The sequence below is a fragment of the Neoarius graeffei genome, chromosome 22, assembly GCF_027579695.1.
Source record: "Neoarius graeffei isolate fNeoGra1 chromosome 22, fNeoGra1.pri, whole genome shotgun sequence".
Classification (NCBI taxonomy): Eukaryota; Metazoa; Chordata; class Actinopteri; order Siluriformes; family Ariidae; genus Neoarius; species Neoarius graeffei.
In genome coordinates, this window is record NC_083590.1 from 12199631 (window position 1) to 12223296 (window position 23666).

General features: G+C 42.7%; 1 protein-coding gene across 6 annotated transcripts in view; it reads left to right on the forward strand.

Annotated features, from left to right (window-relative positions):
* LOC132870646 (NACHT, LRR and PYD domains-containing protein 12-like) overlaps positions 1-23666 on the forward strand; it is a 426251-nt gene that overhangs the window by 42472 nt on the left and 360113 nt on the right. For all 6 annotated transcript variants that reach the window (XR_009651160.1, XR_009651159.1, XR_009651161.1 and 3 more), the window contains exons 6-9: positions 1362-1415; positions 1654-3465; positions 5578-5772; positions 20944-21117. Coding sequence is in view for 2 of the 6 variants with exons in the window: in XM_060904396.1 (XP_060760379.1) it covers positions 1362-1415; positions 1654-3465; positions 5578-5772; positions 20944-21117 (2235 nt within the window). In the remaining 4 variants the exon portion in view is untranslated. The remainder of the gene's footprint in view (positions 1-1361; positions 1416-1653; positions 3466-5577; positions 5773-20943; positions 21118-23666) is intronic.

A 23666-nucleotide genomic window follows, 5' to 3' on the forward strand; every position in this document is an offset into this window, starting at 1 on the left:
CATAAATTTTTTTCTAAGGTAATGTTAGAACAATTGAAAAACATTACTTACATGTATTAGATGGGCAAAGGGCGCTGTGCTGAGCTGTGAAATGTCTGACACAAGCACAATTCACAGTTCCCACCAAACGCTGGAGTAAATGCATGCGGGTCGGTTCTGACCCATGTGTGTAAACTTGATGTAGAATTACAAAAGCTGTGCTTGTTCATAACTTAAGAAAGGAAAAATAAAAATGATGATTTGTGCTAAACAAAAACAAGATATTTACTGCATATTTGGAAAAGTAAATGACAAAATGAATTTATTTCAAAAGTACATCATAGAAACACTCAGCCATACATGAAATAACCTGGAAAATGAACGCAGGTCGTTTTTGACCCATGCTGTGCATTAGAAGGGTAGTGATACAAAAAGGGTTTTTATTCAAAAAGTAAGAAAGGAAAAAATAAAACAAGGATGTATGATGATCAAAAACAAGTGAATTGAGGAATACCTTGAATACTGAATGATGGAATTAATTTATTGCAAAGATATAGAAGATAAAAACTCAGCCGGGTCACTTTTGACCCATGTTTTGCATCAAAGGGTTAAAGGGGATTCTGTGGATCTTTGTGAATGATTTACCTGGAAGAGAAGAGCAGGGAGGATTTGAGAATCAAGCCGCTGTGGTTTGTTAACATTTGAAACTAAAACTTGTAGTGTTCTAGCAACCATTGCGAAGACGTGTACACAAAGCCCAAAAATGCTGTTTACCCAGGCATAAATGATACATGTAGTGTCCTGATCCCCAGATCTTTAACTGAGCTTCATATAAAAAGTTGTTCTCCTCCATGCTCTTCCAGGTTTTCATCTGTGTGTCCATGTAGAGCAATGTCTGCAGCACCAGGTACTTTGAGATGTCAGGGAACTCAATGGATGGATAATTTTCCAACTTGTAGGAAAAAATCCTTCTTTGTTAATGTGTAAGAATCTAATCCCATTGCAAAGAGCAACTTTCTGAAGGTCTCTTGACTGTGTATTGGACTCGAAACTGTGAAAATATTTGGAGATGGTTTCATTAGCGCTTCGTATAACGTCAGCCAGATTGGTTTGCTTTGTCTGACCACCACTTCATTCACTGGAAGTAAACTCGCAAGCAAAAGTCACATGACTCAATATAATAACCTATATTGTGGGAGAGGACTGGAGAAAGAAAGAAAAAAACATTAGGAGCCGAAAATAAAAACGCCCCCCGGTACTGTGTTCTCTAAATAATAATACAGTTGTCAGATTTCTTGCAGTAAAATTCAGGCTAAAGCTGAGACTACAGTATGAAAGTGATGGAAGTTATTGTCTTTAATAGCGACTATTTTTGTTCCCAGTGTTTTACAGAAGTCAGGAGACGGAAAAGAAAAGATCTTCATCACAGATACAGGGTAAGATCAAACCCAGCACCATGACCTGACACTGATGCACTGGTATTATAAACCTCTCTGCTGTTATTTCATAGAGACTGATTAGATTATAGAAAACATACAGGAGAATAAAACAAATGCACAGTGAGAACATCATAAAGAACTATCTGTGGAAACCAGTCAGAAAAACTGTGATCTTAAACTGTAATAACTGGACCCCATGTCTCACCATGTCTTCCTACTTCACCCTGTCACACAGACACGCCCCAGAATCTGCTGCTGGAAATGAAGTCCAGAAAAAGTTCAAATTAAATCTGCTGAAGAAGTTTCAGTGTTTAAATGGAGTGATAATAAAGCAGGAAAACCGAGTGCTCCTGAATGAGATCTACACAGAGCTCTACATCACAGAGGGAGACAGTGGAGACGTCAATAAAGAACATGAGGTGAGACGGATCGAGGCAGCGTCCAGGAGAAAATCAACAGAGGAAACACCAATCAAATGCAATGACATCTTTAAACCCTTATCTGAAGAAGACGAACCCATCAGAACTGGACTGACAGAGATCTTATCTGAAGAAGACGAACCCATCAGAACTGTAGTGACAAAGGGAGTGGCTGGTATCGGAAAAACAGTCTCTGTGCAGAAGTTCATTGTGGACTGGGCTGAAGGGAAAGCAAATCAGGACGTCCCCCTCATATTTCCACTTCCTTTCAGAGAGCTGAATCTGATGCAGGACCAAAAACTGAGTCTGATGGAGCTCCTTCATGTCTGTTTTAAGGAAACAAAGGAAACCGAAATGTCCAGGTTGGAAAAGATTCTGTTCATTTTTGATGGATTGGACGAGTGTCGTTTCCCTCTGGATTTCCAGAACACAGTGAGCGTGTGTGATGTAACTGAATCAGCATCAGTGCATGTGCTGCTGATAAACCTGATCAAAGGGAATCTGCTTCCCTCTGCTCTCATCTGGATCACCTCCCGACCAGCAACAGCTGATCAAATCCCCTCTGAGTACGTCCACCGAGTCACAGAGGTACGAGGGTTCAATGACCCACAGAAGGAGGAGTACTTCAGGAAGAGGATCAATGATCAGAGCCTGGCCGAGAACATCATCACACACCTGAAGTCATTAAGAAGCCTCTACATCATGTGTCACATCCCAGTCTTCTGCTGGATTTCAGCCGCTGTTCTTGAGAGAATGTTGGGTGAAGCAGAGAGTGGAGAGATCCCCAAGACTCTGACTCAAATGTACACACACTTCCTCATCATTCAGACAAACGTCATCAGAGAAAAATACTCAAAGAAGCAGGAGAGTGATGAAGAAATGCTTCTCAAACTGGGAAAACTGGCTTTTCAGCAGCTGAAGAAAGGCAACCTGATCTTCTATGAGGAAGATCTGCGAGAGTGTGGCATTGATGTGACAGAAGCAGCAGTGTACTCAGGTGTGTGTACGCAGATCTTCAGAGAGGAGGTTGGGCTTCACCAGAGTAAAGTGTACTGCTTTGTTCATCTGAGCATTCAGGAGCATCTCGCAGCTCTGTATGTGCATCTGACTTTCATGAAGGAAAAGAGAAAAGTTGTTGATCAGACTAAGTCCTTTAAGACAATTTCAGATGTACACAGGAGTGCTGTAGATCAGACCTTAAAAAGTCAGACTGGACATCTGGATCTGTTCCTCCGCTTTCTTTTGGGTCTCTCACTGGAGTCCAATCAGAAACTCTTACATGCCTTAGTAACACAGACAGGAAGTAGCTCTCAGAGCAAAGAGGAAACAGTTCAGTACATTAAGGAGAAGATCAGTGAAGATCTTCCTGCAGAAAAATCCATCAATCTGTTCCACTGTCTGAATGAACTGGGTGATGATTCTCTAGTGGAGGAAATCCAACGCTACCTGAAATCTGGAAAACAAAGTGAACTCTCTCCTTCACAGTGGTCTGCTCTGGTGTTTGTGTTACTGACTTCAGCACAGGAGCTGGAGGAGTTTGACCTGAGTAAATATATCAGTACAGAGAAGATACCAGATTGGGTTCTTGTGAAGGTGATGCCTGTGATTGCAGCATCCAGAAAAGCAATGTAAGTAAAGCTGAATATAACTGTTCTACTGTTCCACTGTTAGAAAGAGAGAAACTGAAAGCACTTGGACAAATCTGCACTTTGGGACAAAATCCACAACTCCATTACTCGAGTGAAAGTAAAGATCCTCCTGGTCAAATGTTACTCCAATACAAGTGAAAGTTGTTCAGTCGAATTTTTACTTGAGTTACAGTGCTGGAGGATTTGCTTTTAAAAATACTTCAGTCTTCAAAAATACTTTTTCATGATTGTTTTTGTTTTCTTTTTAAGATCAAGGTGTTGTTGAATTGTTGCCACGATGCATTTACAGAATCTATTGACTCAGAAACAACCTACTGAATGCAGTGACTTGCTTGTAGAACCCGTAGAATAAAAGTGTATAGAGTATGATACAAAGCCTATAGAAATGCCCATAGAAACGCAATTGAATTGACAAAAGGACAGTGTTTTCTTCTTTTTTTTTTTTTTTTTGGATTTAACACCCCCACCCTGCTGGCTAATGTTTACATTCCTCACCATGCTTTCTCAGGTTGGATGGGAAATTTGTGTAACAGTGATGAAGTTTGTTTGCGGTAAACAGAGCAAACATTTAAAACAATACAAATCTATCTTCATTTCATAATTCTTAATCATGGACTTCAGATCTGGCCCTGGGTGCTCTGGTGAGGAACCATCATTTTTATCTGCTGTAGTCATCATTACCATCACCACCACCACCAAGTTCAAACTGAACTGTTCAAAAAATGCAGCAAGCACTTTTTGAACTTGATCATGGGAGAAGTTTACTGTGATTGGTTTTCTCCTGTCACGAACACAGCGTATGGCCTCGCATTTTAGAAAAGAAACAAAAATTCATCTGCTGGCTTGAAAACTATGCTTCAGAGTAACGAGTAACAGGAACCTTCACAGAAATGTCCAGGAGTCAAGAGTCCAATATTTGTCTTTCAAATGTAGTGGAGTAAAAGTCCCAGTACTCAAGTAAATGTACTTTGTTCCTGTCCACCCCTGTTTTGGGATGTTTTGAGCTGAAGGCGATACAGTGTGTGTTATTACAATATTTGATACTTGTAGTTTATTTACAATAATTATCAATTACACCTCTACTGCAGGCTCCAATCTCCAATAAACACGGAGGTTTTTTTTTTCTGTCTCAAAACCTTCACTGAGTTTAGTTTGAAAATCTTTTTCTTCACGTTTCTCCACATTAAATTTGTGTTATTAGTGAAATGTAATGACGCAGACACTGGGCTGATAGAACCATGTGGAGTTTGCAGTAATACAAAATTATAATTTAAAATCGTTATTATTATGACCTGATAAAAGGTTTTATTCAAGTGGAAAAACAGACTTTCACAGAGAACTCATGAGAAACACTGTTCTTATTTACTTTTATTACATCATAATATGAATGTATTACATGTTAATTATTCTTTTGTTCTTCTGATATCTTAATATCGTTTATACATTTTAATATATTTTTTTTTTCCATTGACCTTCACAGCTTTTGTTCTTTTCCCTGCTGTAGCTCTGTGATTTATTGATTTCAGGTCAGACAGGGAGAGACAACACACAGAGTGTAAGGGGAAGAACATGTCCAGTCTGTAAATCACTGGCACCAGGAACAAATAAGGAGCACTTGGCAACACACACACACTGTTAGCCAGTGAGCTCCTCATGAGTATCTCCATAAAACTCCTTCAGCACTGGGCTGTGATCATTTCAGTCGCTCACTAATTAGAGAACAAATCAAATGTCTGATCTGTTCAGATAAATATGACTCTGTCTCGAACTCTGCCTGCTTCATCTAAACCTGACTTTTGAAACTCTTTTCCTTTCTCCTCTTATAAATATTTTAGATCAGACTCTTATTTCCCGATTTGGTGATCAGATTTGATGTTGCGCGTTGATCCCATGTGTCAGTGATGACGTGTGGAGCAGAAAACTCAAATCCGAACAGCTCGAACTGTGAATTACTGTTACAGCATTTCAGTGTGTTGTCGACTCGGAGTTTGTACTTTTGTCATTTATGAAAATGAAATGGTGCAGTGAAAGATTTGAGGACCTGTTTGATCGTTTGTGTGAGTTTATTATGTATTATTTTATTTCCTTCAGTATCAGTTGCGATAAAATTGAATGGAGAAGCGCTAAAGCTCTGGTCTCAGTGCTCAACTCAGAAACCTCCAGTCTGAGAGAACTGCATCTGACTGTGAAGACACTGGATCTGACTGGGAATAAACTTGAAGACTCAGGAGTGAAGCGTCTCTGTGCTGTACTGGAGAATCCTCACTGTAAAGTGGAGACACTGAAGTAAGATCATCTCTCTGAGAGTCACAATAACTCACTAAAGCAGCAGTTAATAGTTGTATACAGTGTTGTTTATCAATTAAAATTTTCTGAAAAAGTAAAACATGCAGAACAAATATATTAGTCATGAAGTCATCATTTCTCCTCAGAGTCACTCTTTCAAGAAATAAGGAAATGTATTTCCAATTAAACATAGTCGTGAAAAATTTGAAATTTCATCTTTTTTGGTGGAATCTGGTGACTTCTGGAGCTGCAGTTGAGCCTTAAAAAGAAATGAAAGAAAGCATTAATTTTTAGTGTGATGTATATTTTATTCGGCACTTAACACAAATTTTATTTACGAACTTAATAAAATGTTAGAACAAAGTTTAAATTTAGTTTCTTATTCATTAACCAGAACTTTACAAATCACTGTAATTATCAGTAAAAATCTTCTACAAATTCCTGCAATAAAAGCAGAAACCTTAAATTATAATTTCTAGTGCACTTAAAGGGATAGTTCGGGATTTTTGACATGAATCTGTATGGCATCCCCATCAATAGTGTCGTGCAAACACACTGACTTACCCCTGACAGCATCCTGTGAGTCCAGTTCTTGTCCAGTTTTGGTCCAGACGAAAGTAGTCCGGCAAGTTTGTTGGGGTCACGAAAGTAAAACGTTTTTCGTCTCAAAACAGTATGTGTTCAAAAGAGTGATATATTTGCATCACAAAACCGTTGCCAAATAAAAAGTCAGACCTCGAAATCGCTTGGCACCATTTTCTCTCCCTTCTCATCACTGCGCGCTGCCGCCAGGTGACAGCCACGGCTGTTTCATTCATTGTTTACTAGTGATGGGAATTTCGGCTCTTTTTCGGGAGCCGGCTCTTTTGGCTCTTCTTACTATAAGGACCCGGCTCTTTCGGCTCCTAAACGGCTCCTGAGATTTTATTTTTGATTTAAAGGAATACGCCACCCCCAAATGAAATTGAGTCAGTCCCTGCAGTTCCTAGAGTTGGATGAGTGAGCCAAAGCGTTTTGTAGCTGACCCAGCCATTGTCCTGATCTATAAACGCCCCGGTTAGCTTTAGCTTAGCGTAGTCGCTGTAATCCGGCGTGTCCAGCTAGCATTGTCGTTGCAAAAGTGAATCAAATAACTCAAGATTCTTTATAATTATTTCTCATGACTTGTACATTCACATCGAGTACACATATCAATGCAAATTAACACGAAGGGATTTACTAGACCAATTTATATCTGGAACTATTTTCAGCCACAGCACAGGCAAAGTACCGCTGCAGACGCAAAGACACCGCGCAGCGCCTGAAAACGGGTGCGCAGCGCCTGAAAACCCGTTTTCAGGCGCTGCGCGGTGTCTTTGCGCCTTCCTTTTCCTACCTATTCCTTTAATTGCTGCAATTAACTAGTTAATTCTGATTCTATTTCTCCTCTGTTATAATCTGTCCTGCTTTTGAAAAGATCCTCTCTGGGGGGACAGATGCTGCCACTATACACATCCTCCGTGCCATCATGTGTGTAAGCCGTGGATAGAGTACAGCCTTGGTCTCCCACCAGCTTAGCGGGTCTGCGTTTCGCTGTCACCTGGCGGCAGCGCGCAGTGATACCGAGGGAGAGAAAATAGTGCCAAGCGACTTCGAGGTCTGACTTTTTATTTGGCAACGGTTTTGTGATGCAAATATATCACTCTTTTGAACACATACTGTTTTGAGATGAAAAACGTTTTACTTTCGTGACCCCAACAAACGTGCCGGACTACTTTCGTCTGGACCAAAACTGGACAAGAACTGGACTCACAGGATGCTGTCAGGGGTAAGTCAGTGTGTTTGCACGACACTATTGATGGGGATGCCATACAGATTCATGTCAAAAATCCCAAACTATCCCTTTAAAGTGCACCTGACAGCAAAATTATGCTGTAAAATAGGTTTCTGTAATAAAACTACAAACACCACTGATCACTTTCATGATAGAACTAACCACCAACAGAACGAAACTCTTTGTGCGCAGCTGCGTCAATCTGGCCAAGCACCAAGCCGCTGTCAGTGGCCGCCATATTTGCCATGACGTCACATGCAGAACGACTGCTCAGCCTTCTATGCAGCTATGGCCGACGAAACAGAGCGATTTTCTGACCAGTCTTCAGAAACTGAGGCCCTTTTTGAGTTTGACACTGGACATGTCGGATTACATGAAGACGAAGCAGTGGGTGGCATTTTGCCTTATTGTTTTGAGCCGTATCTGGACGATTTGCTTGCAGAAGGCGAGATTTCCGACTTGGACACAGAATACATGTGAATAATACCTCAGACTTCATTCAATCTGCAATTTGTGACAATATAACAGGATTACTACATATAATAAATATTTTGGAGTAGCTTTCATTATATTTTCGTGACCAAAGGCTCTGTATACAGTTCAGTAAAGTTGGAAAGATATTGGCAGATTCGAACTTCTGGGATCAATAACTCTTAAGTGAAACGTTGTTAAAACACAAAACACGCATATTTTCAACCGTAGTAAGATAGACAACGAGCTACAACCTAACTTTCATCAAAACAAGCCATCCTCGAAGCCACACCAACAACATTAGTGTTTACGTGCAGCCGGCTGTGAGAGCAGCGCGCAGGGACCGTCTACAAAGTGCAACACCGAAAAGAGACATTACAAAAAATAATCAATAACTTCACTATGATACAGTGTAGTGTCACCAAACTCACTACACACTTCATTGATCCCCTACAGATTACACTACAACACTTGGTTTGAAAGAAAGGCATTTGTCATAATTTCTGGGAATTTTTAATAGGAATATTAATCAATAACTTGATTATGATACAAGTGTTATAGTGTAATCTGTAGGAGACCAATGAAGTGTTTATTGAGTTTGGTGACACTACACTGTATCATAGTGAAGTTATTGAATATTTTTTGTAATGTCTCTTTTCGGTGTTGCACTTTGTAGACGCGCTGCTCTCACAGCCGGCTGCACGTAAACACTAATGTTGTTGGTGTGGCTCAGAGGATGGCTCGTTTTGATGAAAGTTAGGTTGTAGCTCGTTGTCTATCTTACTGCGGTTGAAAATATGCGTGGTTTAACAATGTTTCACTTAGAGTTATTGATCCTGGAAGTTCGAATCTGCCAATATCTTTCCAACTTTACTGAACTCTGTATACTATAATATGTACATGTGAATAATACCTCAGACTTCATTCAATCTGTAATTTGTGATGATATAACAGGATTACTGCATATAATAATTTGGGAATATCTTTCATTATATTTTCATGACCAAAGGCTCTGTATACTACATGTAAATAAAACCTCATACTTCATTCAATCTGGTCATGTTCATGAAATTCCTACTTTACGCTAATATCGTCGGTGATTGGAAATTTTAGATGATAGACTGATTTTATACACAAAGCTATCCTGACATCATTTCCTCCCAAGATGCGGTCTGTTTTCAAATGAAAATATCATTTTGTCATTATAAATATTGCTACTTGCACAAACAGTTCCGGTGTCCGGCGCACTTGTTTTGCCCACTCTTTGCGTCTGGTGGGATCCTTGGGAAAGGTATACAGACTATACCTGGCTTCCCTGGTGTTGGAGCAAAATCCAGCCACACAACGAGCAGGCATATTCACCAAAATAAACGACTCCGACGCAAAAAATATTCACTTGCAAAGCACTGGTGAACAATGAGAAGCTGAGAAAATGTCTGTCAGCGGTTCTGCATGTGACATCATATCCGCCTTCTTCCTCGGCCATGGGTTGGCTCGCCGTGATATCGATTTATCTGCGTGGCGGGCCATTCAAAACGATGTTTCTTACTATTCTGTCGCACGATGTGTGAAGTAAATCTGTCATTTTATTCAACTCAATATGGCGGAAATTAACAAATTGACATGTTTTTTGGTGTCAGGTGCACTTTAAGACAAAATACAAATTGCTGCAGTCAAATCGTATTACACAGAATACATCTCTACTATAAACAACAAGGATAACAAATGGAATTCAGCCGACTCTGAAGATTAATATTATGAAATATACAACTGAAAATAATAGGTCCCTTTAACAAGTTTTGATTTTAACAAATATCTCATCTCATTTTCTTCCACTTATCCGGGGCTGGGTCGTGGAGGCAGCAGTCTGAGCATGGAAGCCCAAACTTCCCTCTCCCCAGACACCTTGGCCAGCTCCTCGGGAAGAACATCGAGGCGTTCCCAGGCCAGCCGAGAGACACAGTCCCTCCAGTGTGTCCTGGGTTTTCCCCGGGGCTCCTCCCGGGGGGGACATGCCTGGAACACCTCCCCGGGGAGGCGTCCAGGAGGCATCCGAAAGAGATGCCCGAGCCACCTCGGCTGATTCCTCTCGATGTGGAGGAGCAGCGGCTCTACTCTGAGCTCCTCCCGAGTGACTGTGCTTCTCACCCCATCTCTAAGGGAGCGCCCAGCCACCCTGCGAAGGAAACTCATTGCGGCCGCTTGTATCCGCGATCTAGTTCTTTCGGTTATTACCCAAAGCTCATGACCATAGGTGAGAGTCGGAACATAGATTGACCAGTAAATCGAGAGCTTCGCCTTTTGGCTCAGCTCCTTCACCACGACGGACTGGTAAAGCGACCGCATCACTGCGGAGGCTGCACCGATCCACCTGTCGATCTCACGCTCCATCCTTCCCTCACTTGTGAACAAGATCCTGAGATACTTAAACTCCTCCACTTGAGGCAGGACTTCTCCACCAACCTGGAGAGGGCAAGCCACCCTTTTCCGGTCGAGAACCATGGCCTCGGACTTGGAGGTGCTGATTCTCATCCCAGCCACTTCACACTCTACTGCAAACCACCCCAGTGCATGCTGAAGGTCCTGGTTTGAAGAAGACAACAGGACAACATCATCTGCAAAAAGCAGAGATGAAATCCTGTGGTTCCCAAACAGGATTCCCTCCGGCCCCTGGCTGCACCTAGAAATTCTGTCCATAAAAATTATGAACAGAACCGGTGACAAAGGGCAGCCCTGCCGGAGTCCAACATGCACTGGGAACAGGTCTGACTTGCTGCCAGCAATGCGAACCAGACTCCTGCTCCGTTCGTACAGGGACCGGACAGCCCTTAGCAAAGAGCCCCGAACCCCATACTCCTGAAGCACCCCCCACAGGATACCATGAGGGACACAGTCGAATGCCTTCTCCATATCCACAAAGCACATGTGGACTGGTTGGGCAAACTCCCATGAACCCTCGAGCACCCTATGAAGGGTATAGAGCTGGTCCAGTGTTCCACGACCAGGACGAAAACCGCATTGTTCCTCCTGGATCTGAGGTTCGACTATTGGCCAAATTCTCCTCTCCAGTACCCTGGTGTAAACCTTCCCTGGGAGGCTGAGAAGTGTGATTCCCCTATAATTGGAGCACACTCTCAGGTCCCCTTTTTTTAAAAAGAGGGACCACCACCCCGGTCTGCCACTGCAGAGGCACTGTCCCCAACTGCCACGTGATGTTGCAGAGGCGTGTCAGCCAAGACAGCCCCACAACATCCAGAGACTTGAGATACTCAGGGCAGATCTCATCCACCCCCAGTGCCTTGCCACTGAGGAGCTTGCAAACCACCTCAGTGACTTTGGCTTGTGTCATGGACGAGTCCACCTCTGAGTCATCAGCCTCTGCTTCCTCAATGGAAGACGTGATGGTGGGATTGAGGAGATCCTCGAAGTATTCCTTCCACCACCCGACAATATCCCCAGTCGCGGTCAACAGCTCCCTACCCGCACTGTAAACCGTGTTGGCAGAGTACTGCTTCCCCCTCCTGAGGCACCGGACGGTTTGCCAGAATTTCCTTGAGGCCAACCGATAGTCCTCCTCCATGGCCTTACCGACCTCCTCCCAGTTCCGAGTTTTTGCCTCCGAAAGTGCCCGAGCTGCGGCACACCTGGCCTGCCAATACCTGTCAGCTGCCTCAAGAGTCCCGGAGGCCAACATAGCCTGATAGGACTTCTTCTTCAGCTTGACGGTATCCCTTACTTCTGGTGTCCACCACCGGGTTCGGGGATTGCCGCCACGACAGTCACCGGAGACCTTGCGGCCACAGCTCTGAGCAGCCGTGTTGACAATGGAGGCAGAGAACACGGTCCACTCAGACTCAATGTCCCCCACCTCCCTCAGAAGCTGGGAGAAGCTCTCCCGGAGTTGGGAGTTAAAGACCTCCCCGACAGAGTGCTCGGCCAGACGTTCCCAGCAGACCCTCACCATACATTTGGGCCTGCCAGGTCTGTCCGGCTTCCTCCTCCACCAGCGGATCCAACTCACCACCAGGTGGTGATTAGTTGACAGCTCAGCCCCTCTCTTCACCCGAGTGTCCAAGACATAGGGCCGGAGATCAAGTGAAACAACAACAAAGTCGATCATTGACCTCCGACCTAAGGTGTCCTGGTGCCACATGCACTTACTGACACACTGTGACTAGCACAGAAGTCCAATAATAAAGCACCACTCGGGTTCAGATCGGGGAGGCTGTTCCTCCCAATCATGCCCCTCCAGGTGTCACTGTCGTCGCCCACGTGAGCATTGAAGTCCCCCAGTAGAACAATGGAGTCCCCAGTCTGAGCACCTCTCAGTATCTCTCCCAGGGACTCCAAGAAGGCCGGATACTCTATACTGCTATTCGGCCCGTAGGCACAAATAGCAAGAGCCCTTTCCCCGACCTGAAGGCGCAGAGAGGTGACCCTCTCATTCACTGGGGTAAACTCCAACACATGGCGGCTGAGCTGGGGAGCTATAAGCAAGCTCAAACCAGCCCGCCGCTGCTCACCGTGGAGAGTCCAGCCCCTCTTGAGGAGCTGGGTTCCTGAGCCCAAGCTGTGCATGGAGGTGAGCCCGACTATCTCTAGCTGGTACCTCTCAACCTCCCGCACAAGCTCAGGCTCTTTCCCCCCCTCCCCCATCGAAGTGGCATTCCATGTCCCAACAGCTAGCCGCTGTGTTTGGGGATCAGGTCTTTGAGGCCCCCTGCCTTCGGCTGCCGCCCATTCCACACTACACCAACCCCCTACGGCTACCCCTGTGGGTGGTGAACCCACAGGAGGTCGGGCCCATGTCACCACTTCAGACTGAGCCCGACCAGGCCCCGTGGGCAAAGGCCTGGCCACCAGGCGCTCGCATACGAGCCCCAGCCCTGGGCCTGGCTCCAGGGTGGGGCCCCGGCTGCGCCATACCGGGTGACGTCCCGGTCCTTTATTATTATTTTTTTTTTTCTCTCCATAAGGGGATTTGGTGAACTGCTCTTGGTCTGGCCTGTCACCTAGGACCTGTCTGCCTTGGGAAACCCTAACAGGGGCATAATGCCCCTGACAGCATAGCTCCTAGGATCATTCAAGCACACAAACCCCTCCACCACAATAAAGTGGCAGTTCTAGGAGGGGTTTAGAACTGCCACCTTTAACAAATGTACATAATGCAAATGTTACATCACAAAATGTTAGGAATCATTTTGATTCTGTTAAAAAGTGCAATAAACAGGAGTTAAAAATAAATGGAATTAAGTTATAAATGAAAGGAAGTTTTCCTGTAATTACTTGAAGTGTAAATACTGTAAACAATACAAAAAATTCAATAATAATGGTAGTTTATGAAAGTACAATTTAAGATGATGTAAATCTTGGCGAAAGAGAAACCAGTCGAAACCGAAAGACTGAAAGTGATTATCTTGCCGTTATCATGGGAACAGTCTTTTATGAATGTGGAAGTGGGCTCTTAGTGCGACAAGTTTTATGTTCCATCTAATTTAGGCAATTTAAAAACTATATTATTATTTGTCAATGGGCACATAGGAAAGCGTAAAGTATAAAGTTTCTGTCCATATGTTTATCAGGCTTGTATGATAAACTCGCAAAGATGTTTATCTAAATACATGACCTACTCATTCTAAACCTGCTGAGTTTCGCCGGCAAAGCTCTCAAAACTCGTAGTATTTTGCTTTCATTCAAGCCTCATTTCGAAGTCTGACCAATAAGAGCACTACATTTTTGGCAGCAAATTAGATTTTCTCAATTTAACTTCCATATTTGGAAAGCGCACGTGCCGGGCACGCCCTGGGAAACCGCTGACTGTCGACAAAAATGCACAAAATTACTTAACAAAACAAAATTTTGGTTAGCATGGGTTAGTATAAAATTTAAGGTGTTTGGGGATTTATTGCTGGGTTGTGGGTTTTTTTTTTTTTTTTTTTGAGAATTGGCCATGTAAAACATAGCTGCATGGTTCACTAGCTAAGCCTATGCCTCCCATGCAGGTCAGATTTTGCCCAATCTCTTTCTGATTGTAGATGTAAGCACTTTCACACCAACAGCTGCAAAAGTTACCTGCAGATTCAGTGATGAAATTTTGGGGTTCTTGGAGACTCTTTTAGCATCAAACAGCCTGCTCTTGGGTTGAATTTGCTGGGACGGCCAGGTCCTGGACAAATTGGCAGCTGTATGAAATCTATACCACTTGTAGATGATTTTCCTGACAGTGGAATGATTTCTTTCTAATAATTTAAAGGTCTTTTAATAAATCCAGCCTGATTCATAGGCATCCACACCCTTTTTTCTGAGGTCCTTAGAGAGCTCTTTAGATCTTGGTGTGATGACACCATGCTCATCAATAGCAAAGAGAACACCAGACCCAAAATGTCAGGTTTAAAAGAATAGAAAATGTAAATTAAAGACATGCATGAGTTGGTAGCTTGTAATATTGAGAGCCTGTAAGAAAAGTTTCAGGTATGTTTAACCATTTATAAGAAAGTAGTGAGCGTTTTTGTATTGAAGAAGAAACCTTCATTCGTCACATGCACACTTCAAGCACAGTGAAATTCATCCTCTGCATTTAACCCATCTGAAGCAGTGAACGAACACACACACACACACACACACACACACAGAGAGCAGTGGGCAGCCACACCAGAGCACCCGGGGAGCAGTCAGGGGTTCAGTACCTTGCTCAAGGGCACCTTAGCCCAAGGCCGCCCCACGTCAACCTAACTGCATGTCTTTTGGATTGTGGGGGAAACCGGAGCACCCGGAGGAAACCCATGCAGACACGGGGAGAACATGCAAACTCCACACAGAAAGGCCCTCGCTGGCTGCTGGGTTCGAACCCGGAACCTTCTTGCTGTGAGGCAACCGTGCTAACCACTACACCACCGTGACTTTAATGCCACCAGGAAGCGGCCATGTTGCCTCTTGGAAGGGCGATGCGTGACGTCATTTGGGTGCAAGGCTGAGTGTATAATTCAGTTCTGAAAGGGCAAAGTGAAAGGGATACTAAGGCGACAGTCATTTTCTTTTCATTTTTTTTCACTATACATCTGAAAGTGTATTAATGAGCTGCAAACCTGAACTCTTTACCTGTAAAACGAGGCTGAAACTATTCATTCTACTCCTCGCTAGCATGCTTTGCATGCTCTAGACTCATTCATGAAAAACTTCATCAAGACGTCCCCAGGCGAGCCTACCGTAATTACCATAGTAGGCAGTCCAACCCCAGTGGCAACGCAGAAAGAGGGTAAACAAACACTGTGGGTGGTAAAAGACAGAGAGAAACACTGAAAATCTTCAGACATGTAAACAAACACTGCTTTACTATACAGGATTCATGTGAACATTACAGCAGGATGCACTTGTATGAAAAAAAGGCGAAAAATATTTATTTGCTAAAATTCATACATGTAAAAGATACAGTATAAATAGCACCAAGGACAACACAAAGTATAAGATGCACTTATTTCCAATGTGGTCCTCTTGATGACAGCAGGAAACAATAAAAATATAAGGGACAATAATAAATTGACAAAATTGTATAAACAAAAAAAAAGCTAACTGTAATTATCACAGAGTACAACTAGATTATGGAAATTATGGCCATATTTGACAAAATGGACCATAGTGCCAGCGACATTTCTTCACTGATTTCCTCGAGTATTTGGAGAATGACACGAATAACGATGATCATGAAAAACAAGCATTACCATATCAATTAGTTACATACAAGTGAACAATATTTATAGAATTGTTTTAATTCATCATTACCGAGGCTTTTCTGACAACGCTGAATCAAAGCAAGACACCCAACAAACATCAAGCTGCTTAGCTGCATCAGCAATTATTACGTTTATGTCCAAAGGAACTCAAAATAACACATCACGCTTAATAAAAAAAAAGTTAGGGAAGCCATAAAAAGTGTTTTCTTAACCTTTGAACATCTCTCTTGCGGACTATTGACCGTGTTGTCTCGTTTGACTTGTCCACTTTTTGGCCGAAGGTTGTGGGAACTGCATCTGGATTCAGCTCTGGCTTGTACAGTATTTAGGAATACTCCGGACAGCGCGGGGGCCACAAATGACTCGCACCTGCTCAGGATTAAGGCGCAATCAGCACACCTAAATAAAATCTGTGAAAACACACTTTCTTTGTGAAGTATTGAGTTGCATTGCTGACACATTACTGAGCCGTATTTCCTTGTTTGGTTTCCTGATCCCTGATTTCCTGCTTCTTGTCTTTGATTCTGCCGAGTCTACGATAGTCTATTTGTGCCTCGCTTGACCTATCGCCTGTTTCACCGTTTTACAATTTTGCCTGCTGTTCTGGGGTCGGTTTCCCAATATTGTTACCCTTTAGAGCTAAAGAGAGAGTTGAGAGACTTTCAGCAGTGACTTACAGCGTTGTCTCTGTATGTGGTTTTCCTGAATTCATTCATCAGAAGGAGTCTAAATAGCAACATTACGAAGAGCTTCTTTGCAATGTGCATCCCCGATATGGACCCTTCCCACTCACGTGACCTTCGTAAACGCGACCGCCATTTTGGACATGAAGAAATAACGGTTTATGGCACAGACCCTTTCGGTTCTCGCTCATCTAGCTGCTACAATGACTGCTTAGACTGCAACAATAATACCTAACACACATTTAAGTATCCGTCGTAAAGACGTGAAACTCGTCGAGTGACGAGTGTGTTCATTGACAAGCTAACACAATCTAAAAGTAGACATACCATCACACTGCCCTGGCGCTGTGTACAGTTTACCTTCTATGGTTTGTGCACTCACTATTTGCCATTACTTTCTCCAACCCAGTGTTCGAACTATGCCGATATTTTCGGGGGGTCCCTTTTTTCCCCTTGGGGGGTGCTTGCGCTTGTCTCAGAGCGTGGATCTCCAAACACATGAGAAGCCTATCTTACACACACATCACGCGGACTCCACACACGCATCGCGTCTGAAGTCATAACTCATCAGGGGAAATCGTGTCCGCATTGGCATGTTCAAAAAACAACCTCGCGTCAACAATGATACCACACGCAAGAAAAAAAAAAGTCAGGCTACTCAACACATCTGATCCACAGCAGCACCAAAGCATCACTGGAAATCATGTCAACAACCAATCTTCCATTTCAACACGCGTCAACAAACAAATGGCACCACAAACATGAACGAATCGGTCAGGCTACCGATTCCAAACCCACAGCAGACGAATAATTAAATGCATCTTACCTTAAAGCAGAATCTACCACAAAGGAAGTGTGTTGGCACTGTTGGCACACTTCCTTTCTACTAGTTTGTGTCCCCAACCTGGCAGCAGCAGTCGTTGTCATATCGGTTTATTTTATCTTTGATGTAAACACAACACTTCGGATATGCAAATGGTTCCCGTTACACATGATTGCTATGTCAATAAACATCATTTTGCCAATATTTTAGAGACCATCCATCTTCTCCGTCAGTCAACATCTGTTGGGATCCGATAAAATGATAAATCTTGCCTTGTGTGTTGATGGTTACTACATCCAGGTACACAACAATATAATGGCATGATGGAAGTCTTGCTGAAAGTAAAAACTTTCTTTGATGGCTATATTCCTTTCGATGCTTCGCCGTCGTTCCTCGTTGTTGGCTGTGGTAGACTACTGGGTAGTTCATGTCCAAAATGGCAGCCGCATTTGTCGTGACGTCACGTGGGATGGCTCCATAGGCATGAATAGTTGCTAAATCCAGTCCAGGAGGTCACATGGCATTTGTTTTTACCAAAAAACAATAAGTGACCGTGACAAGTGTTAATACAATATTTGAACATATTTTATGATCCTTGAGCATATGTGGTAATTAAAAATTGAAACTATTTTACATTTTTGGGTGACATTTTTTTTATTCCAAGTGTTTTGTTTTTTTAAATAAATGAATAAATGTTCACATGAAAGAATGAGCAAATAATAAAGTAAATAACTAAGTAAATGTGTTCCCCTTGCCCGCTCATTTCACCATTACTCAAACATAGACTCAGGATTATTTCAATTGTTATCCACAATGCCAAGTTAGCAATGTTCTCCCTTATATGTGCACACACACAGAGAGAGAGAGAGAGAGTGAACACACGAGAGAGGTTTTAATCTGTGTGTAGCCTATCTAAGGAGGTTGAATTGCAACCTTTTGATGCAAGCGAAAAATTGTTTCGTGTGTGGATATTTGTGACGGCGATTTTTAATTTTTTTTAAATTATTTTTTTTGCTTGTGACAGATTGCAGGTATCAAACATGCTTGATATTCTGCGGTGAAAAATTGCCAGTCACTGACTTGTTGCACAGATATCGCCACATGTGCGTGTCTTTGCAGAAATGAAGCGATCACCTCTAAAGGCTAAGCCAATCCCCGCCTGTGAAGTAGTTACGTGATTTCCATGTGACTTGAATCCCCCTCCCCAAATCGCCCACTGGTCGCAGATAACGCGCACACGAGAGGGGAAACTTGCATCCAAAAATTGCAATATGCTTGTGACGAGAAGTCGCCCGTGTGCACCAGGCTTTAGCTTCACATAAATCAAAACCTCTCTCATGCTCTCTTTCTCTTTCTTTCTCACACATGCACAATGTTAGAGGGGCAGAAATTTGTCTCATTTATGACACTAAATTAGATAATCACTGGCCTTATGGAGTTAAATTTGATGAAAATGTAGGGAAATCAATGTGACATTCCGATATCCATACATGATTCCAGACCATACTGAAATATATTCATAATGTTTTTCGTATGTTTATTTAATAATTAACTCCATGTTAATTATATTAAATATATTAATATATGGTAAATATATTAAAGACACTCTTGGCCTTCAGAGGCTTTCGGGAAACCCTCCCCTGGATTGTTTACCGTCTTCACTTATCAGAATCAGAAGCACTTTATTGCCAGGTATGTTACACACACGAGGAATTCGACTCCGGTTCGACTTGGCTTTCATAGTACAGACAGAAAGAAAGTATAGGGGAAAAAAAACACACACAGTCTCACTGCAGTGAACTCCAGGGGGAGAATCGCATTTCTACAGCAACGGCCTTGAAGGCAGTGCTGGCTGGGAGAGCCAAGATAAGTTTGGAATTTATTTAAACTTAAGATGGGTAGACGTGTCCTTTTCCGCTTAACCCGCTTATCCATTCTGACCACCAAAAGGATCCATTTCTCTCTGCAAAGCCATCAACTTCTCCATGACGTTATCAATGTTGCGACTCAAGTTATGAACAGCCACAGTCTGAGTGCCGACAGCTCTACCCACCGCCTCAATCATGTCGGGCAGCTTTGTGGGGCTTTAAACAGCTGCCACCATTATCTGATTTCCTCGATACACCAGGGCAATGCCAAGTCCAATCAGCAAAAATCCTGTGATCATGATTCCGAATAGGTAAATATCCTCAATGTCCTCCACGGAAAGAATCGTCAAGCACACCACACGCCACTTCTCCCAGGCATCCATGGTGTATCCGGCTGCAAACGTTCTGGCAGGACAGGCAGGTTCCCCCAAACCCAGACTTCTCGTCAAGAAGATTGTCAATTACGTGAAGTGACCAGTTGATCAAATCCATAATTTCGATTCAGAGAACAGTGCAGGAAGGGGGTCTCAGACAAGACAAGTCCGCAGAAGCAAAGCAGGAGAGAGGCTTGTCAGGAAGGGAGAGGCTGAGAAATGAGAGATGAGAGGAAAAAACACCCACACATTTCACTCCTATCAGGACCGGAATGTGTAGGCATTAAAAAAAAACCTCGGCGCAGCATTCCGTGAAGCACAGAGAAGAATCAACACAACAATTTCACAAAAACATAGAAAGTACGAGAGGGCAAAGTCCCGTGGCAGCCGTCTGCGGCGCCATCTTGGATGGAAAATTGTATTAATAAACACACACCTTCTGCACTTGCATCCATCTCCCAACCATCTCTGACAGAATACTTCATACTCCCTGATAAAGAGAAGCACATTCACCTGTTCATACGCCATGTTCAGAGACAAACTAATGTTAATGGCGCTAAAACAGTCACCGTCTTGGTGCGGTTGGAGTGTTGGACTTGACTTGGACTCAACTCGAATTTATTATTATTTTTAATGACTTGGACTTGACTCTGACTTGAACATTGGGGACTCGAGACTGGATTCGAGGTTTAGTGCCTCGACTACAACACTGACTCAAAGTGCAGACCTTCAGCTTTATTTTGAGGAAACTTGCATCCAGATTGGGTGACTGGTGTTGAAATTACAGCAATGTTTATATGTGCTCCCTCTTTTTTGAGGGATGAAAAAGTAATTAGACAAACGAACATCGTCATAAATTACACTGACATTTTTATTCCTCCGACACTGAGAGGTGAAACCGGTATGTTTTCAGATTTTCTGTCCATTTTTTCTGAAACTCTTGTTTGCATGCTGTCTCAAGAACGAGTGGCTGAATGTTTGTAGGATTTATATGGAATAATCATTGTTTATTTCTCTGATTCTACAATAATATAAATCTATAAATGCACTCTGTAGACCCTGGAGAAACAAGTTTATTGCCCCTGTGTAGTGCACTATAAGTCTAGTAGAGAACCATCTGAGATTCTCTCTCTCTCTCTCTCTCTCTCATTAAAGTTCATGGTCTCTTTGCTGTTCTCTGTTCAGCTTCAGCTGCTGATGGTTTAATATCACACACAGCAGAGGAGAGAAACTCAATATAACACTCAGTATTATCATTATTAATTACACTGTTAATGAGAATAAACAGGTGATGTTAAATCCTCATGACATTCTGAACAATAAAAATAATTTTACACTCAACATCTTTAAAGTAAGAATTAAACCAAGATGAAAATCTGTAGATGAAGTGTGTCATTGTGTCTCTGCAGGTTGTGTGGTTGTGGTGTCTCAGATGAAGGCTGTGCTGCTCTGAGTTCCACTCTGAGATCAAACCCTTCACACCTGAGAGAACTGGATCTGACTAATAATAAACTGGGAGACTCAGGAGTGAAGCATCTCTGTGCTGGACTGGAGAATCCTCACTGTAAACTGGAGAAACTGGGGTAAGATCATCTCTGAGAGTCACATGACCTGCTCCTCAGTATAAGACACATTCTCTAATAGTGAGAGATGTGTCTGTGAAGATTCTCAATCATCCAGGTCATAGTAAACTGTGGGTGGTAGAAATGGGCAACTGGACTTGCTTGAAGATTCTTGAAAATGTTTCACCTCTCGTGCAAAAGACTTCCTCAGTTCTGTCTGACTAATAGGGAGTCACTCCCTATTAGTCAGACAGAACTGAGGAAGCCTTTTGGACGAGAGGTGAAACGTTTTCAAGAATCTTCAAGCAAGTCCAGTTGCCCATTTCTACCACCCACAGTCTAATAGTGAGACTGAAGCAGAGGTTTTAGGTTCATCATCAGTGTCCTGAGGAGGAAGATTGTTTCTTTTCACTGCACACTGATGACTTGTCACATGCCCCTTTTCCACCAAAGCAGTTCCAGGGCCGGTTTGGGGCCAGTGCTTAGTTTGGAACCGGGTTTTCTGTTTCCACTGACAAAGAACTGGGCCTGGGGCCAGAAAAACTGGTTCCAGGCTAGCACCAGCTCTTTGCTGGGCCAGAGGAAAGAACCGCTTACGTCAGCCGGGCGGGGCCAGAGTTGTTAAGACCAACAACAATTGCAAGACCTCGAAAGGTCGCCATTTTTAAGCGCCGAGAAGCAGCAGCTGTACAAACGCAAAGTCATCCATTATTATTGTTGTTGTTGCTGCTGCTGCTGCTTCTTCTTCTCTGTGTTGTTGTTGCTTCAATATTCGCGCCAAGGTTTATGCAAACGCAGCAACGTAACTGACGTATACAGCGACATAATGACGTGGCTCCCCTTAGCACCACGAGCTATGGAAAAGCACACTGGTTCTCAGCTGGCTCGCAAGTTGAACAAGTTGTGAACCAGCACCAGCCCTGGCCCCGAACCAGCCCTGGAACTGATTTGGTGGAAAAGGGGTAAAAGAGTCTTTGGGTCAGATGGACGTATGTGAGAAGCTGCAGCACAAAATGGGACTTGATCCGGCTGCAAGGTGTCTGAACTCACTGTAAAATTTACTACAACACTGTAACGAATCACACAAACTGCACCTGAGACTCAGCCCCCCCCCACCACCACCACCACCACCAATACCCATATCAGTGGGGTGGTGGTGGTGTTTTTTTTTTATCCAATTTATGTATTTACTTTATTTTTTAAAACATTTTTGACAAAAGCACTGGTAAAGGTAAAAATGCAAAGATACCTTCATGAATGTATGAGAATATTTATTTAAATAAACACACTCTGTGCAACACTTATAATATGCAATACCCCACTCCATAATGTGGAACACAACACTGTACATAGCACCTTTTTTCTCCCTCTTCTCTTTTTTTTATTGCATATTTTTTATATTTTATGCTGTTTGCACTGTGATTGGAGTTGCTTTTAATCTCATTGTACATGTGTATAGTGACAATAAAGGCATTCTATTCTATTCTATGAACATCAGCAGGTTTTTCAAAGTAAAGCATATCTGAATGCAGATCATAGCAACCTCTGACTCCAGCCAGTGAAGTTTTGCATTCCTCTTCCATGTTCCACACTAAAAATAATCAAGTACTACAGGAGGGAACATTACACAAAAAAAGTCACTTTATGACTTTCCCAGTCGTATACCTGATATGATCTGAAAGTTAATAAAGTATTTACAGTATTTAAAGTATTTAATAAAGTATCAGGCTTTTCCCCTCCTAGAACTGCCACCTTATTGTGGTGGAGGGGTTTGTGTGCTTGAATGATCCTAGGAGCTACAGTTAGGTCCATATATATATATATATATATATATATATATATATATATATATATAGCCTATATATATATTTGGACACTGACAATTTTTTTTGTTTTAACCTGTTTACTGAAACCTATTCAAGTTATAGTTATATAATGGATATGGACATAAAGTCCAGACTTTCAGCTTTTATTTGAGGGTATCCACATTAAAATTGGATGAAGGGTTTAAGAGTTTCAGCTCCTTAACATGTGCCACCCTGTTTTTAAAGGGACCAAAAGTAATTGGACAATTGACTCAAAGGCTATTTCATGGGCAGGTGTGGGCAATTCCTTCATTATATCATTCTCAATTAAGCATATAAAAGGCCTGGAGTTGATTTGAGGTGTGGTGCTTGCATATGGAAGATTTTGCTGTGAAGAAAACATGCGGTCAAAGGAGCGCTCTATACAGGTGAAACAAGCCATCCTTAAGCTGCGAAAACAGAAAAAACCCATCCGAGAAATTGCTACAATATTAGGAGTGGCAAAATCTACAGTTTGGTACATCCTAAGAAAGAACGAAAGCACTGGTGAACTCATCAATGCAAAAATATCTGGACGCCCACAGAAGACAACAGTGGTGGATGATCGCAGAATAATTTCCATGGTGAAGAGAAACCCCTTCACAACAGCCAACCAAGTGAACAACACTCTCCAGGAGGTAGGAGTATCAATATCCAAATCTACCATAAAGAGAAGACTGCATGAAAGTAAATACAGAGGGTTCACTGCACGGTGCAAGCCACTCA